The sequence below is a fragment of the Scyliorhinus torazame genome, chromosome 3 (assembly GCF_047496885.1).
Source record: "Scyliorhinus torazame isolate Kashiwa2021f chromosome 3, sScyTor2.1, whole genome shotgun sequence".
Taxonomy (NCBI): domain Eukaryota; kingdom Metazoa; phylum Chordata; class Chondrichthyes; order Carcharhiniformes; family Scyliorhinidae; genus Scyliorhinus; species Scyliorhinus torazame.
The window spans coordinates 265,088,247-265,102,568 of NC_092709.1; the positions used below are offsets into that span (position 1 = coordinate 265,088,247).

Consider the following 14,322-nt stretch of genomic DNA (forward strand, 5'->3'; position numbering starts at 1 on the left):
TGATTATCAGCAAACTGATGGGAGGTATCATTGGTATCAAGTAAATAATGGCGGTCATGAAGTGAGTGCTCACACATGAGGTGGCTTCTGCCCGAGGTTGGATTTTTTGGTCCTTTTTCGCCCGTTTTGCAGGGTGTTACGCAGGTGGTAAACAAAAGAAAAGTGAGGACTACTGAGTCCCCTTCGGCAGGGAAAGTCTCAGCCGTACCAAACAAGGAGTGCGGCGAGTAAAGGGCAACAGTCAGACCAGGAGGACTCTCGAGGTGTGACAGAGGAAAAGGTGGGGAGAGCTCTGTGGCTTTGTTGCCCACACAATGGTGGGTTGCTCTCAACAGGCTGATCTCCTGCAACATTGGGGGACTGAAAGGACTAATCAAGAGGTCCTGCGCCTTGGCACACTTAAAGAGCTTGAAGGCGGACGTGTTCATGCAAGAGACTCATTTAAAAGTTGCAGATCAAACGAGGTTGAGGAAAGGTTGGGAGGGGCAGGTGTTTCATTCAGGGCTGCATGTGAAGTCGAGGGGGATAGCGGTGCTGGTGAGTGATGTCATGTGAGAGTACCTTTAAGAAATGGATGTTTAAGCAATTTTTCTTTAAGAAATGGAGCTGATCATATTACTGAAGTGATGTCAGAGGGTGGGGGGAGCTGAGCTCACTTCTGCTTTTTTGAGTTTCAGTTTGAAAAGGCAACTGGGAGTGTCTGTGTGTTTTCCTGTGAGCTGCAGGAAGGAACACAGAGCTGGTCTGTTGATGTCCGCAATCCAAAAACTATAAATATATTGAATGTAACCTAATGTGTTCTTATTGTTGAAGGTTTGAAGTCTTTTGGATGTTTAAAGGAACAGTTTGAAGGATTATTTAGTGTGTAGTCTTTTGGGGTTATCTTTGCAGTAAAGGGTGTTAAGATATTCACTGTTTGTTTTTAAAAAGTTAACTTGCGTTCATAGAATAAACATTGTTTTGTTTTAAAAACCATTTGTCCATTTCTGCTGTATCACACCTGGAAAGTACACCGTGTGCATCCCACACCACAATCTATTAAAAGTTGTGGGTCGGTTGAACTCCATGAAACACTTTGGGGTTCTGTAAACCCGGACCCATAACAGTAAGAGGGTGGCGTTTGTGGCGGATCCTGGGGGGAGATTTGTGATGGCGAGCAGGAAGTTGGTGGGGGCACCCATGGTGTTGATGAATATATATGCCCCCAACTGGGATGATGCAGAGTTTGTGAAGAAGGTGTTGGCTAAGGTCCCGTACTTGGACACACACCGGTTGATTATGGGGGGGGGATTTCAATATGGTTTTGGATCCAAAGGTACATCGGTCATGTACTAAGTCCCTGAAGGTGTTGACGATGGCAAGGGAACTGTTGGGATTTATGGAGCAAATGGGAAGGGTGCACCTGTGGTGGTTTGGGAGGCCAAGGGCAAAGGAACTCTCGTTCTATTTACATGCTCACCGGGTGTATTACTAGATCGATTTTTTTTGTGCTGGATAAGAGGTTGCTGGTGGGGGTGTTTGCGACAGACTATTCGGCGATTGTGATCTCAGACCATGCAACAAATCTGACAGACCTGCGCGTGGCAAGAGGAGGTTCCTAGGGGTCGCAGTGGAGATTAAATGTGGGGTTGTTGGCTGATAAGGACGTCTACAAAAGGATAGGAGTGGCTATACAAAATTCATTCACCTGAGGCAGGAGCAGCGCTCCGAAAGCTAGTGACATCGAAACAAACCTGTTGGACTTTAACCTGGTGTGTAAAACTTCTTACGGTAAACATGAAGGCAACCGACCATTGGTCAGTGAAGAGAGTGAATCTCCTGCCGGCCAGGTAATGCCTCCAATGTCGCACAGCTTCAACGATCGCTTGGGCCTCCTTTTCGACGGAGGAGTGCCGAATTTCGGAGGCATGGAGGGTGCGGGAAAAGAATACCACGGTCCTGCCTGCCTGGTCGAGGGTGGCGACCAGAGCGATGTTTGATGTATCGCTCTCGACTTGGAAGAGGTGCGTCTTGTCGACCGCGTGCATCGCGGCCGTGGCGATGTCGGCCTTGATATGGTTGAAGGCCTGGTGAGCCTCAGCCGTCAGTGGTAAAGTGATGGATTGAATGAGTGGGCGAGCCTTGGCCGCATTGTTTGGGACCCACTGGGCGTAATACGAAAATAACCCCAGGCATCGTTTGAGGGCCTTTGGGCAGTGGGGGAAGGGTCAGTTCCATGAGGAGGCGCATGCGATCGGGGTCGGGCCCTAGAACTCCATTCTGAATTACATAGCCGAGGATGACTAATCGGTTTGTGCTGAACACACACTTCTCCTTGTTGTGAGTTAGGTTGAGGAGTGTGGCTGTGTGGAGAAATTTGGAAACGGTTAGCGTCGTGGTCCTGCTGGTTGTGGCCACAGATGGTGATGTTGTGCAGGTATGGGAAAGTGGCCAACAGCCCATACCGGTCAACCATTCGGTCCATCTCCCGTGGGAAGACAGAGATCCCGTTGGTGACGCCGAAGGGAACCCTAAGGAAATGGTAAAGGCGGCCGTCTGCTTCAAATGCAGTGTATGGGCGGCTCGCCTTATGGATGGGGAGCTGCTGGTAGGCAGATTTCAGGTCCACTGTTGAGAAGACCCGGTACTGTGCAATCTGATTGACCATATCAGATATGCGTGGGAGGGGGTACGCGTCGAGCTGCGTGTACCGATTGATGGTCCTGTTTTCTCTCCCTGGCTTTCACCACGACGATTTGGGCTCTCCAGGGGCTGTTGCTGGCCTCGATGATACCTTCCCGCAGCAGCTGCTGGACCTCAGACCTGATGAAGGTCCTGTCCTGGGTGCTGTACCGTCTGCTCCTGGTGGCGACGGGTTTGCAATCCAGGGTGAGGTTTGCAAACAGGGAAGGCGCGTCAACCTTAAGGGTCGCGAGGCCGCAAACTGTAAGGGGTGGTAGGGGCCCGCCAAATTTCAGGGTTAGGCTCTGGAGGTTGCACTGGAAGTCCAGGCTGAGTAGCAAGGCAGTGCAGAGGTTGGGGAGGACGTAGAGCCGGATGCCGCTGAACTCTACGCCCTGGATGGTGAGGGTGGCAATGCAGTACCCCCGGGGGATCGCCACGGAGTGGGATCCAGAGGCCAGGGAGATTCTTTGGTTAGCGGGGTGTACCGCGAGGGAGCAGCGCCTTACCGCATCGGGGTGGATGAAGCTCTCAGTGCTCCGGGAGTCAGAAGGCAGGATATCTCGTGCCCGTCGACCTTCACCTTTGTCGAAGCGGTCGCGAGGTTGTGCGGTCGAGACTGGTTGATCGGCGGTTGCAGGCGATGAGTGGCCCGATGAGGTGCCCGACGGCTGAGGCAGGTAAGATGGCGGCGCCCACGGGCCGCACGTGTCCTGGGGCAGGCAAGTGAACACCATTGCCACGGCTGGCAAGGTAGCCGCCAACTGCCCACTGTGAACCTAGGGCCACGGGTCTCATCGGCGTCCCCCAGGTGCCCTCTGGCCCCAGCCAACCCATCATCTGTATGGGCACGCTCCATCACAATCAGTGCCATCTTGTTGGCTGGGATAAGCGTGTGTGGGGATTACAATGTGTATATGTGGCTGCAGCTTGTCAGCCTCCCGAGTGTCAATCACGGACATGGAGAACCCACACCGTTTTTCATTGGAATCGATTGTGTTCCACCTGGCGCCTGTTCTAGCCCCTCCCCAGTTGCTAAATTGATCCAGGTTCGACACCAGTTTTGCTATCATGAAAGTCCTCGAATTCTGCGTCGGTGTCAACACTATGTCTCAGAAACGGAGAACCCGCCGATGATGTGAAAAAGTTAGAGAGGGCATCTTAATCTTGAAACACTCTCTCCCATACTTACTCCATTTCAGCCTGCCTTGTCTTTCAAGCTGGAAGGCCTTTGACTGGGCCCCAGCTTCGAGATCTCACCTGCCATCTTTAATTGGATGGTGACCCCCACCTGGGGACCAGCCTGGCACTGCCAAGTTCTTTTTTATTTTTATAAATTTAGAGTACCCAATTCATTTTTTTTCCCAATTAAGGAGCAATTTAGCGTGGCCAATCCACCTAGCTTGCACATCTTTTGGGTTGTGGGGGCGAAACCCACGCAAACACGGGGAGAATGTGCAAACTCCACACGGACAGTGACCCAGAGCCAGGATCGAACCTGGGACCTCGGCGCTGTGAGGCAGCAGTGCTAACTCACTGTGCCACCGTGCTGCCCTCTGGCACTGCCAAGTTGCCCAGGTGGCCTACAAGTGACGGGAAACACGCTTGCTAGGGGACTTTGCTCCCTTTTGGGAAGATCGCGCCCTCAAACCTTTCCTTTTAATTTATTCTTTGAAAATGTTACAGAAACAGCAATCTATTCGAGGAATAGATGGAATCCACAGATACCTTCCTATTTCACCTTGTGATCTCCAGGGGGTAATTAGCTATGATAGCCAAATCAAAAACTAATATTCAAGACATGAATTAAACATAGCACCAGTATTCATCAGTACAGCTTTAGCTTTGAAGATATTTTAAACATAGTATATTCAAATTAAAATAATTGAACACTAATATAAGGGCACTAGTACAAAGTGATGGCTATGCAATCCAATTTTCTCCCATTAAGGCCATGACTTGAGTATCAAATAAAATTTTCACATGAACATTTAATTTTCAACAAGAGTTATTTGCAGAATTAAAAGGTCACACACTATGACATCCACAGAGAGAAGTGCCAAATTATAAATTCACAATTTCTCCTGCATTGTACTCATCAGATAATTACAGATAAGGAAGGTTATTCAGTCCAGTTTAATGCGTCCATATTTTGAAATGCCCACATCTGCATTGCTTCAAATAAGGGAATTAGGCCTTATTTTATTTACAAACTCCTGGGAGCTGAGGCGTCCAAACAAGTTAGCAAATTTGAAACCAGACCCCTTTATTGCTGAACATACAAACATATGGATGAGGAGCACCAGTAGACCATTCATCCCCTCAAGCCTGCTCCACCATTCGGTACGATCCACTTTCCTGTATGTTCTTTAAATCCTTGTCTGTCAACAATCTTCAAAATGGAGCACCTACCCTGCTTGCAACAACCAGCTGCACAAGTCCTGCTGCTGACCGAAGTTGGGCAACTGCCTCTTGGTGTGAGAGTCCAACCAGTGATTGTCCATTAATCATTAGCAGCTCATCACCAGATTTCAGTCTTCCATCCCTGGTAAAAGGAAGGGGTAAAACTATCAAACAAGCGTTCAGATTAGACTGTGACGTTTAAAGAATAAAGATGCGACACGACATCCTGGAAATAGAACAGTGTGTCTGCATTTGATGCAATTAATTGGCAAGTGAAGCACTTGGGAAACCTTGACATTATGAAAGAAGACTTATAAATTTAAGTCCTTTCTTTCAAAGCATTTGGAAATAAGAAAAGGCACCTAAAGCCCTCCCTCCCAATAGCAGCACCAAATTCGACTTTGTTATAATGGAAACACAAATGATGGAAATACTTACCAGCTTTGGCAGCATCTGTAGAGAGAGAAACAGAGTTGACCAGCTGGGTTTTCATCCTCGAGGCAGATAGATGGCCCTGCCTACCTTAGGCAAAAGTGCCTGCAAGGACAGGATTTCCATTGGGGTTTGGGGGGTATTCTGCAGTCAGACCAGACAACCCTGGAACAAGTTCAGAGGCAACCACAGTGGCAGCTGGGTGCGGTTATGGACTGCTTAAAAGGTCCACCATGATGCTATGGGACTTCATCTGTTATAATAACAGAAAGGCTCTCCAGCCCTCAGCCCTCACCATCCACACACTCCCCATGCCCCATCCATGGCCACCTTATGCCCCCACCCACTCCCTGTGCCCTCATGCAAAGTTGTGCCCCGCAAACAACCCCTATGACCCTCATGTTCCCATGCTGAGGTATGCTCCCAAGCAACACCTACGTCCTTCATTCCCTCCAGGCCAAGGTATGCCTCCCACACATCCCCAGTGGCCCCTCTTGTCTTCATACTGAAGTATGCCCCCCCACCAAACAACCTTTATAGTCACTCGTACAAACCCTTGTACTCCCACGCCCATTCACCCTATACACACCATTTTGAACCAATTAATCCTATAATTACAGAAGGATGGGTAAAAATAACTTTAAAAATGTTGATGACTTATCACTTTGTTAATGCTAACTCCTTTTTGCTATTGGCCTATAAAAGTGTCAATCATCCAGCCTCTTTAAATTACTACTAGCAGAAACTGCAAGCCCTTGAAACCTCTATCTTGTTTAAATAAACATTATGAAATTGGCAGCAGAGATCAGAGCCAGAGCTGTCAATCAAACAATGTTTTCCCTGGGGCTCAGCTGTTTTAGTGCTCTAATCATTGTCTGAACTCTCAGCCAAAAATACACAGTGAGGCTTGGCTGAAAGCCCAGAACTCCATGATCCTGTTCAAACACCTGAACCCCAGGAAAAACACCGCTTGATTGGCTGCTCTGGCTCTCTGTTCTATGCTGTCAATTTCACACTGCTTATTTACACAAAATACAGATATTTCAAATACTTCCAGTTCTGCTACTGGTACACTAAAGGGCATGGATGATTGACACTTTTACTAACCTGTAGTAAAAACGTTTTTTTTCAGAAAGTGTAAAGTTATCAATTAATAACTTTTTTAAAAAGCTTTTTATACATCCCACTGTCACTATAGGGTTTATTGGTTCTATATATGTATAGGGTTTATTGGTTCTATACATGTATAGTGGATGAATAGGCATGAAGGTCAAATAGCTTGGCATAGGGAGCATGAGGGGCCATAGTGTGTAGGTGGGGACATACATGGCACGGAGGGCATGAAGGGCCATAGGGGTTATTTGCAGTGCACAAGTTAGCATGGGGTACATGAGGAACCATGTGATTTGTTTGGGTGGGGCTGTTGGTGGTATGCCTTTGCACAGGGAACATGAGGACATTTGAATTTACCTTTCTAAAGTTCCCTTCGTGCAGATTATGGTTCACACCACCTATGAGGTGCTCTCTAACCACAACTCTAAGTACCCTATCTAAAATGTGGAAAAAGGAAGTGTATAAAGGACAAGAAAGGTAAAGAATAACTAAAATGTACACAGAGCAACTTTCTTAATCAGTATATTTTTAGTCAAACACGAAGGTGTGTTGCATTTAGTTCCAAGAAATGAAGGGGGGCTATAGAAGTGCTTTTCAGTGGGAGAACATCTGGGTAACAGTGATCATTATAAAATTAAGTTTAAAGTAATTATAGAAAGAGACAAAAAAAGTCAATGGTGAAAACACCCAACTATAGAAAATGAAGCAGAATACAGAGTACAGGGGAAACTGAAAAAGGATTTGGGAATGGCAAAGAGCATGTAAGAAACAAAATGTGAGTAACAGAAAGGCAATGCTAAAAATATTTTATAAACATATAAAAAGTAAGAAGATAGTTAAAAAATGATGGAAATGATGAGGGGCAAACACAAAATATGCTTGTGGAGGAAAAAGCTGAGGTAGTAAAAGAGTACTTTGCATCCGCAAAAATGGAGGGAGGATGAAGTTCATATTGCAGCAGTGGAGGAGAAAGTATAGATAGTACAGAAGATCAAAACAGACAGAAGGGAGGTGCTGAAACATTACTTAAATAATCAAGATGTGGAGATGCCGGCGTTGGACTGGGGTGAGCACAGTACGAAGTCTTACAACGCCAGGTTAAAGTCCAACAGGTTTGTTTCGATGTCACTAGCTTTCGGAGCGCTGCTCCTTCCTCAGGTGAATGACGAGGTTCCTCATTCACCTGAGGAAGGAGCAGTGCTCCGAAAGCTAGTGACATCGAAACAAATCTGTTGGACTTTAACCTGGTGTTGTAAGACTTCGTACTTAAATAATCAAGTCATCCAGCCCAGAGAGAATGTATCCTTGGTTGCTGAGGGAAGGAAAGGGTGGAAATAGCTCTCAAGCTACAGTCCTCCTTGGGTATGAACGTGGTGCCAGAGGACTAGAGGATTACAAATTTTATACCCTGTTCATGAAAGGGGATAAACATGGTAACTACAGGAAAGCCAGGCTAACATCAGTTTTGGGAAAACAATTGAAGTCAATTGTAAAGGGCAAATTTAAATCTCACTTGGAAAGGCATGGGTTAATAAAAGGACAGCCATGAGCTAAAGATAAACCATGTTTGAATAACTTTATTGAGTTCTTTGATGTAACAGAGAAGCTTGATGAAAGTACTGCAGTAGATATTATGAACAGGATTTACCCTCTGGGGCAGCACATGGAGGTCAAGATTGTTTCTGGGTCCTGAATTTGCCCCTGGGGGAAACAGTCATTCACTGTGATGCCCATGGGGGTGGCTCATTAATGTTGAGACGGTGATGGGGTCACCATCCAATTAAAGATGTCAGGTGGGCTCTCGAAGCTGGAGGGCCAGTCAAAGGGCTTCCAGCTTGAAAGACAAAGCAAGCTGAAATAGAATAAGTATGGGAGAGAGTGTTTTTAAGATTAAGATGCGCTCTCTAACGTTCTCACATCCTAAATTTAAAAAAGGTGCAGCCAGGCCACCGATGAGAGTTAAGGTGCGGTGGGAGTGGGAGTGTAGGTTCTTCCACTCAGGCAGGCAGGGAGGACCTCAGTCACCTGCCTGAAATGCTGGGTCCCTGGACTGGACGCTGGCCCCTGGCTTGAAGGTCGGGGCCCACGGGACTGGAGCGCTGGGCCCCCGGACTGGAGAACTCGGCCTTCGGGACTGGAGCGCTGGGCCCCGGGTCTGGAGAACTCGGCCTTCGGAACTGGAGAACTCGGCCTTCGGGACTGGAGCGCTGGGCCCTGGGACTGGACCCCTGGGCCCCGGGACTGGAGTGCTAGGCCCTCCGGACTGGAGCGCTAGTCCCCCGGGACTGGAGGGCTGGGCCCCTGTACTGGAGCGCTGAGCCCCGGGACTGGAGCGCTGAGCCCCGGGACTGGAGTGCTGGGCCCCGGGACTGGAGTGCTGGGCCCCGGGACTGGAGTGCTGGGCCCCGGGACTGGACTGCTGGGCCCCGGGACTGGAGTGCTGGCCCTTGGGACTGGAGCCCTCGGCCTTCGGGACTGGAGCGCTGGGCCCCCAGGACCGGAGCCGCTGAGCCCCTGAACTGGAGTGCTGGCCCCCAGGACTGGAGCACTCGGCCTTCGGGACTGGAGCGCTGGGCCCCCAGGACTGGAGCCGCTGAGCCCCTGAACTGGAGTGCTGGCCCCCAGGACTGGAGCACTCAGCCTTCGGGACTGGAGCGCTGGGCCCTGGGATAGGAGCGCTGGGCCCCGGGAATGGAGTGTTGGCCCCCGGGGACTTGAGCACTCGGCCTTCGGGACTGGAGCGCTGGGCCCTGGGATTGGAGCGCTGGGCCCCGGGAGTGGAGTGTTGGTCCCCGGGACTGGAGCACTCGGCCTTCGGGACTAGAGCGCTGGGCCCCCAGGACTGGAGCCGCTGAGTCCCTGGACTGGAGGACTGGGCCCCGGGACTGGACCTCCGGGCCCCTGGACTGGAGGGCTGGGCCCTGGGACTGGACCTCCGGGCCGCTGGACTGGAGTGCTGCCACTGAACCTGGGGTGCTGGTTGTCTGCCTGGCATCAGAAGGACATCTCCAGGCTGGAAAACTGGTCCCCACCACCTGCAGGAACCTGGATGTCAACTGGAAAATTCCAGCCGGGCTCCTGTATTTGGTGTTGATAGGCCGTTATTGAACAAAGAAGTTTGAAATGAAAGATTTGAGATTTTTCTCTCCTGTTGTGGAGCTTCACACACTGAAAATGATTGTCAGGAACATACTCCTACTAGGGGCTGGTTTAGCACAGTGGGCTAAACAGCTGGCTTATAATGCAGCACAAGTCCAGCAGCGCGAGTTCAATTCCCGTACCAGCCTCCCCGAACAGGCGCTGAAATGTGGCGACTTGGGGCTTTTCACAGTAACTTCATTGAAGCCTACGTGTGACAATAAGCGATTATTATTATTATTACTAATAATAATAATGATCTTTATTGTCACAAGTAGGCTCACATTAACACTGCAATGAAGTTAATGTGAAAAGCCTCTCGCCGCCACACTCCGGCGCCTGTTCAGGTACACTGAGGGAGAATTCAGAATGTCCAATTCACCTAAGAGCACATCTTTTGGGATTTGTGGGAGGAAACCGGATCACCCGGAGGAAACCCACGCAGACACGGGGACAATGTGCAGACTCCGCACATACAGTGACCCAAGTCGGGAATCGAACCTGGGACCCTGGTGCTGTGAAGCAACAATGCTAACCACTGATGCCGACAGATTGCGCAAACATTTCTCCTTCTAGATTCAAAAGCCAATGATGTTCAGGTTCGAAGGGATCGAGAGACTCTTGCCAGACCTACACATATTTGTTGTGAGATTTCTGTCTGTTATTCCTCCTCTTCCAATGTCAGATGTTGGGAGACAAGACAAAGTTTCAGTCTGTGTGAAGCGCAATCGTCATTATATGGATGTAAAGATTAGAGATTCTGTGGATGTTCCCCCACTGAAATGATGGCTGAACAATGTTCATTTAACTGAATAATCGGCACAACTTCAGAGGTATTCCACAATCTCCTACTGCTACTTAAAAAATACTTAAAATACTGTGTTCAATGTGTATTCACTATGAACATACGGTGGCACATTGGTTAGCACTGCTGCCTCACAGAGCCAGGGATCCAGGTTCAATTCCGATCTTGGGTCACTGTCTATGTGGACTTTGCACATTCTTCCCGTGTCCGCGTGGGTTTCCTCCCAATGCTCCGGTTCCCTCCCACAGTCCAAAGATGTGCAGGATAGACGGGTTGGCCATGCTAAATTGATCCTAGATGAGGTTACGGGGGTAGGGTGGGGGATTGGATTCAGGTAGGTTTCTCTTTCAGAGGGTCAGTGCAGATTCAATGGACTGAATGACCTCACCCTGCACTGTAGGGATTCTCTGATTCTATAAACATTAACTTCAAGTTATGTCTTTAATTAATGACCAAACATGGGTGGATTTTTGTGATGAGGTGCCAACTCCTATCCTGACCAGCAGTGTCTGTGCTGTTCATAACAATGGACATTGAATTGCATTCACAATCCAGAGACACTCAAATCTGCATGATTTAGATTCATTCACTGAATACTCAGATCTCAAAAATTCAAATCCTTCAGCTTCACTTTGGGACATTTTTGCTTTAACTGAAATGTTATGAGCAATGTTGAAATTACAGCATCACACCTATCCCACTCCACAAGTACTCTTCATTGCAGTTGCCAGGTAACTGACTGCCATCTGTTTCTGCCGGAGTGTCAAACATAGTTTTATTTTGCACATTTTTTTAAATGTAAAAGTTCATTTGGGGCCTTGTAATCAGATGGGATGGGGAATGCTGCCTCGGGTTGTGAGATTAGTCTCTGGGGCTAATTCCATTTGGATGGAGTTTTTGGGCGGGATTCTCTGGCCCCCCCGGGGCTGGGTTGGAGAATCACCGGGCCGGGCGCGATTCACGCGACATCGCCCCAATGCCGGTCCGCCGGTTCTCTAGTCACCGGAGAATCGGCATGGTTGGCATGGCGATGGTCAGGGGCCACTCTACGCGGACCCCCCCAGCGATTCTCTGCGCGGGATGGGCCGAGTGGCCGCCATGATAGCCTGAGTCCAGCCGGCGCCGTTCACATGTGGTCTGACCCAGCGGGACCTCGCTGTCCATCGTGCGTGGGGGGGGGGATCCGACCCCGAGGGGGGGGGCCTCCACCATGGCCTGGCCCGCGATCGGGGCCTACCGATCGGCGGGCCAGTTTCTCCTGGTGGGGGCCTCTTTTACTCCGCGCCAGCCCCTGTACCTCTCCGCCATGTTGCGTTGGGGCCGGCGCGGAGAAGGAAGCTAGCGCGCATGTGCGAGTTCTCGCCGTTCGCAGCGGCATGCGCGAACTTGCGCCAGCCGCATGCACAGACCCACGGCGCCCGTTTGATGCCGGTATCGGCAACTGGAGCTGCGCGAGTCGCTCCAGTGCAGTGCTGGCCCCCTGTCGGGCTCAGGATCGCTGCTCTTGGGGGCCTGTTGACACCGTCGTAAAACGCGACGGCGTCAGCACTTAGCCTCAGGATCAGAGAATCCTGCCCTTTATCCCTGGTGTATATGCATTTTCCCTTTCTTTGGTACTCAAACAGGAATTCGGACATGGATCACAACAGACGGGTTGGGAGGGGATATAATGCTCCATAAAGCTTCAGTGATACTAGGGCCCCATAACTTACCTTGGTGAGAGTTTGGGGAAGGATTCTACTCCATGTCATGGAGTTGTAACTCCATAGCTGCTGTTTTAAAAGAAAATGTAAACGGGTTCCCAGCCCAAAAGCCAATTTGATTGACAAACCTGACTTCCTATTATGCAGGGAACAATGCCACAGGGAGACCACAGCCTAGGCCTGGAAACAGGTAGGTTTCCCGCTGCTGAGGTACACAGACCATGAGTGGGGGTTGTGACATTATGTAGAATATCTAGTATATAAAGTAAGAAGTCTTACAACACCAGGTTAAAGTCTAACAGATTTGTTTCGAATCACTAGCTTTCGGAGCGCAGCTCCTGATGAAGGAGCTGCGCTCCAAAAGTTAGTGATTCGAAACAAACCTGTTAGACTTTAATCTGGTGTTGTAAGACTTCTTACTGTGCCCACCCCGACCCAACGCCGGCATCTCCACATCATAATATATAAAGGTTTAATGTACTATTATAATTGACCACTAGATGGAGCTAGATGCAGAACTATATAAAACACTGACTCTCAGGCTACTGGGAGAGGGCTGGAGAGAGTGCAGAGGAGAGGTCTAGAGAGTGCAGAGTACAGTTATAGATAGAGTGTAGAGAATAGTGTTAGTAGGGTGTAGATTGTAGATTACTAGATTATTGCTTGTTATAGGTGTAAGTGGTCGATCTTTAATTAATAGTGTAATAAATGTTAGCTTTGTTATTGAACTTAGCTTCTGTGGTCTTTGTGAACACTTCGACATCTATTCTGATAACAAGAATCACAAAGAACACCACAGGGGTAAGGTGTGGTGGGTACAGTATGACATCGAGGGTTGTAGGGCGATTGCAGAGGCTCATCAGAGAGAGCAATCAGGGGTTGGGGGAAGAGATGGGCTTCAAGGGGGGACGGGCGTTCATGATCAGAGAGTATGGCGGTCTAATCATGGGGCGAGAAGCAGGTTACCTGGGTGGGGGCATGGATGGTAAACACTGTTCCATCCATCAACCCTCACCCTACAGGCTTCCTGAAGCCCAGGAGAGCAGGCTGGGCCATGTTAAAGCTGAAAGTTCAAACACCACCCCACACCCACTGCTCAACACCCTCCCTGTTCCATTTCTGTTAAAACCTGAATTCGGTGACTTTGAGGTGGATTGGGTTGAGGGTTTGAATTTAAATTTTTTTTTACATCCCACCCAACGCAAATGCACCAATTTTGTGGGGTGCAATTACCTCCCATTGTGTTTGTCAAGTCTCTGGTTTTCAAATAAGGAGGAATGGTGCCCTGTGGTAGACATCAATTCATCATTTGCTACCAAATTCCTCAATTGAGTGAAACCACTTACTGCCACTCTGTGGATTTATCATTGCTGAGAGACATATGTGGGTATTTCCCTCAGCACAATATATCAGAAATGTTGAGTGGGAGGTTTATCGTTAAGTCCTGATTAGAGCCAACATTGGCTGCTCCTTCCCCATCTGTTGCATGCAAATATCAGGATAGGCATGTCAGGATAAACAGTGCCGAGGTTCCAAGTGAATTTTTCTCCTTTCCACCCTGGTTACAACCACTTCCTGGGGCCACATGTGGAAGATGGTGATAGGTTCCTTGGCAGTGGTCAAGGCCTAGTGATCCTCCAATGGAGGGACAGGACCCTGGAGAAGCCTCTTCTCCTTCCATTCAGCAACAGGCACTTAGCTGCTGATGGATTCATTCTCAGCTGAAGCCTTCTGACTAGCTGATGAGAACATCTCTGCTCTCGCCACTGTCATGACATGCAAACATGCAGCTAATGAACACATAGAATAGGACACGACCAATGAGCAGTCAGGTCACTCAGGGGTGGTATCTCACTATAAAAGGGATGAGGCACTCACACCCTGCCTCTTTCCACAGACCAACATCTACAGAGTGAGACAGGGTGTATCCTCAGCGTCACACCCCAGCACATGACTTCGAGCAAGGCTGGTTCAGTTAGACTGAGTTACTACATTTAGATTAGCAGAGAGTCGAACTCATTGAGAACTGTGCTAATAGTTCAATAAAACACAATTAACTCACTTCAA

General features: G+C 49.0%; 1 protein-coding gene across 1 annotated transcript in view; it reads right to left on the reverse strand.

The window, feature by feature from the left end:
- The window catches only part of pdzd2 (PDZ domain containing 2), an 809,599-nt gene that overhangs the window by 259,339 nt on the left and 535,938 nt on the right, over positions 1–14,322 (reverse strand). The window contains 1 exon segment of the mRNA XM_072497206.1: positions 5,074–5,206. Within this exon segment, the coding sequence (XP_072353307.1) occupies positions 5,074–5,206 (133 nt within the window).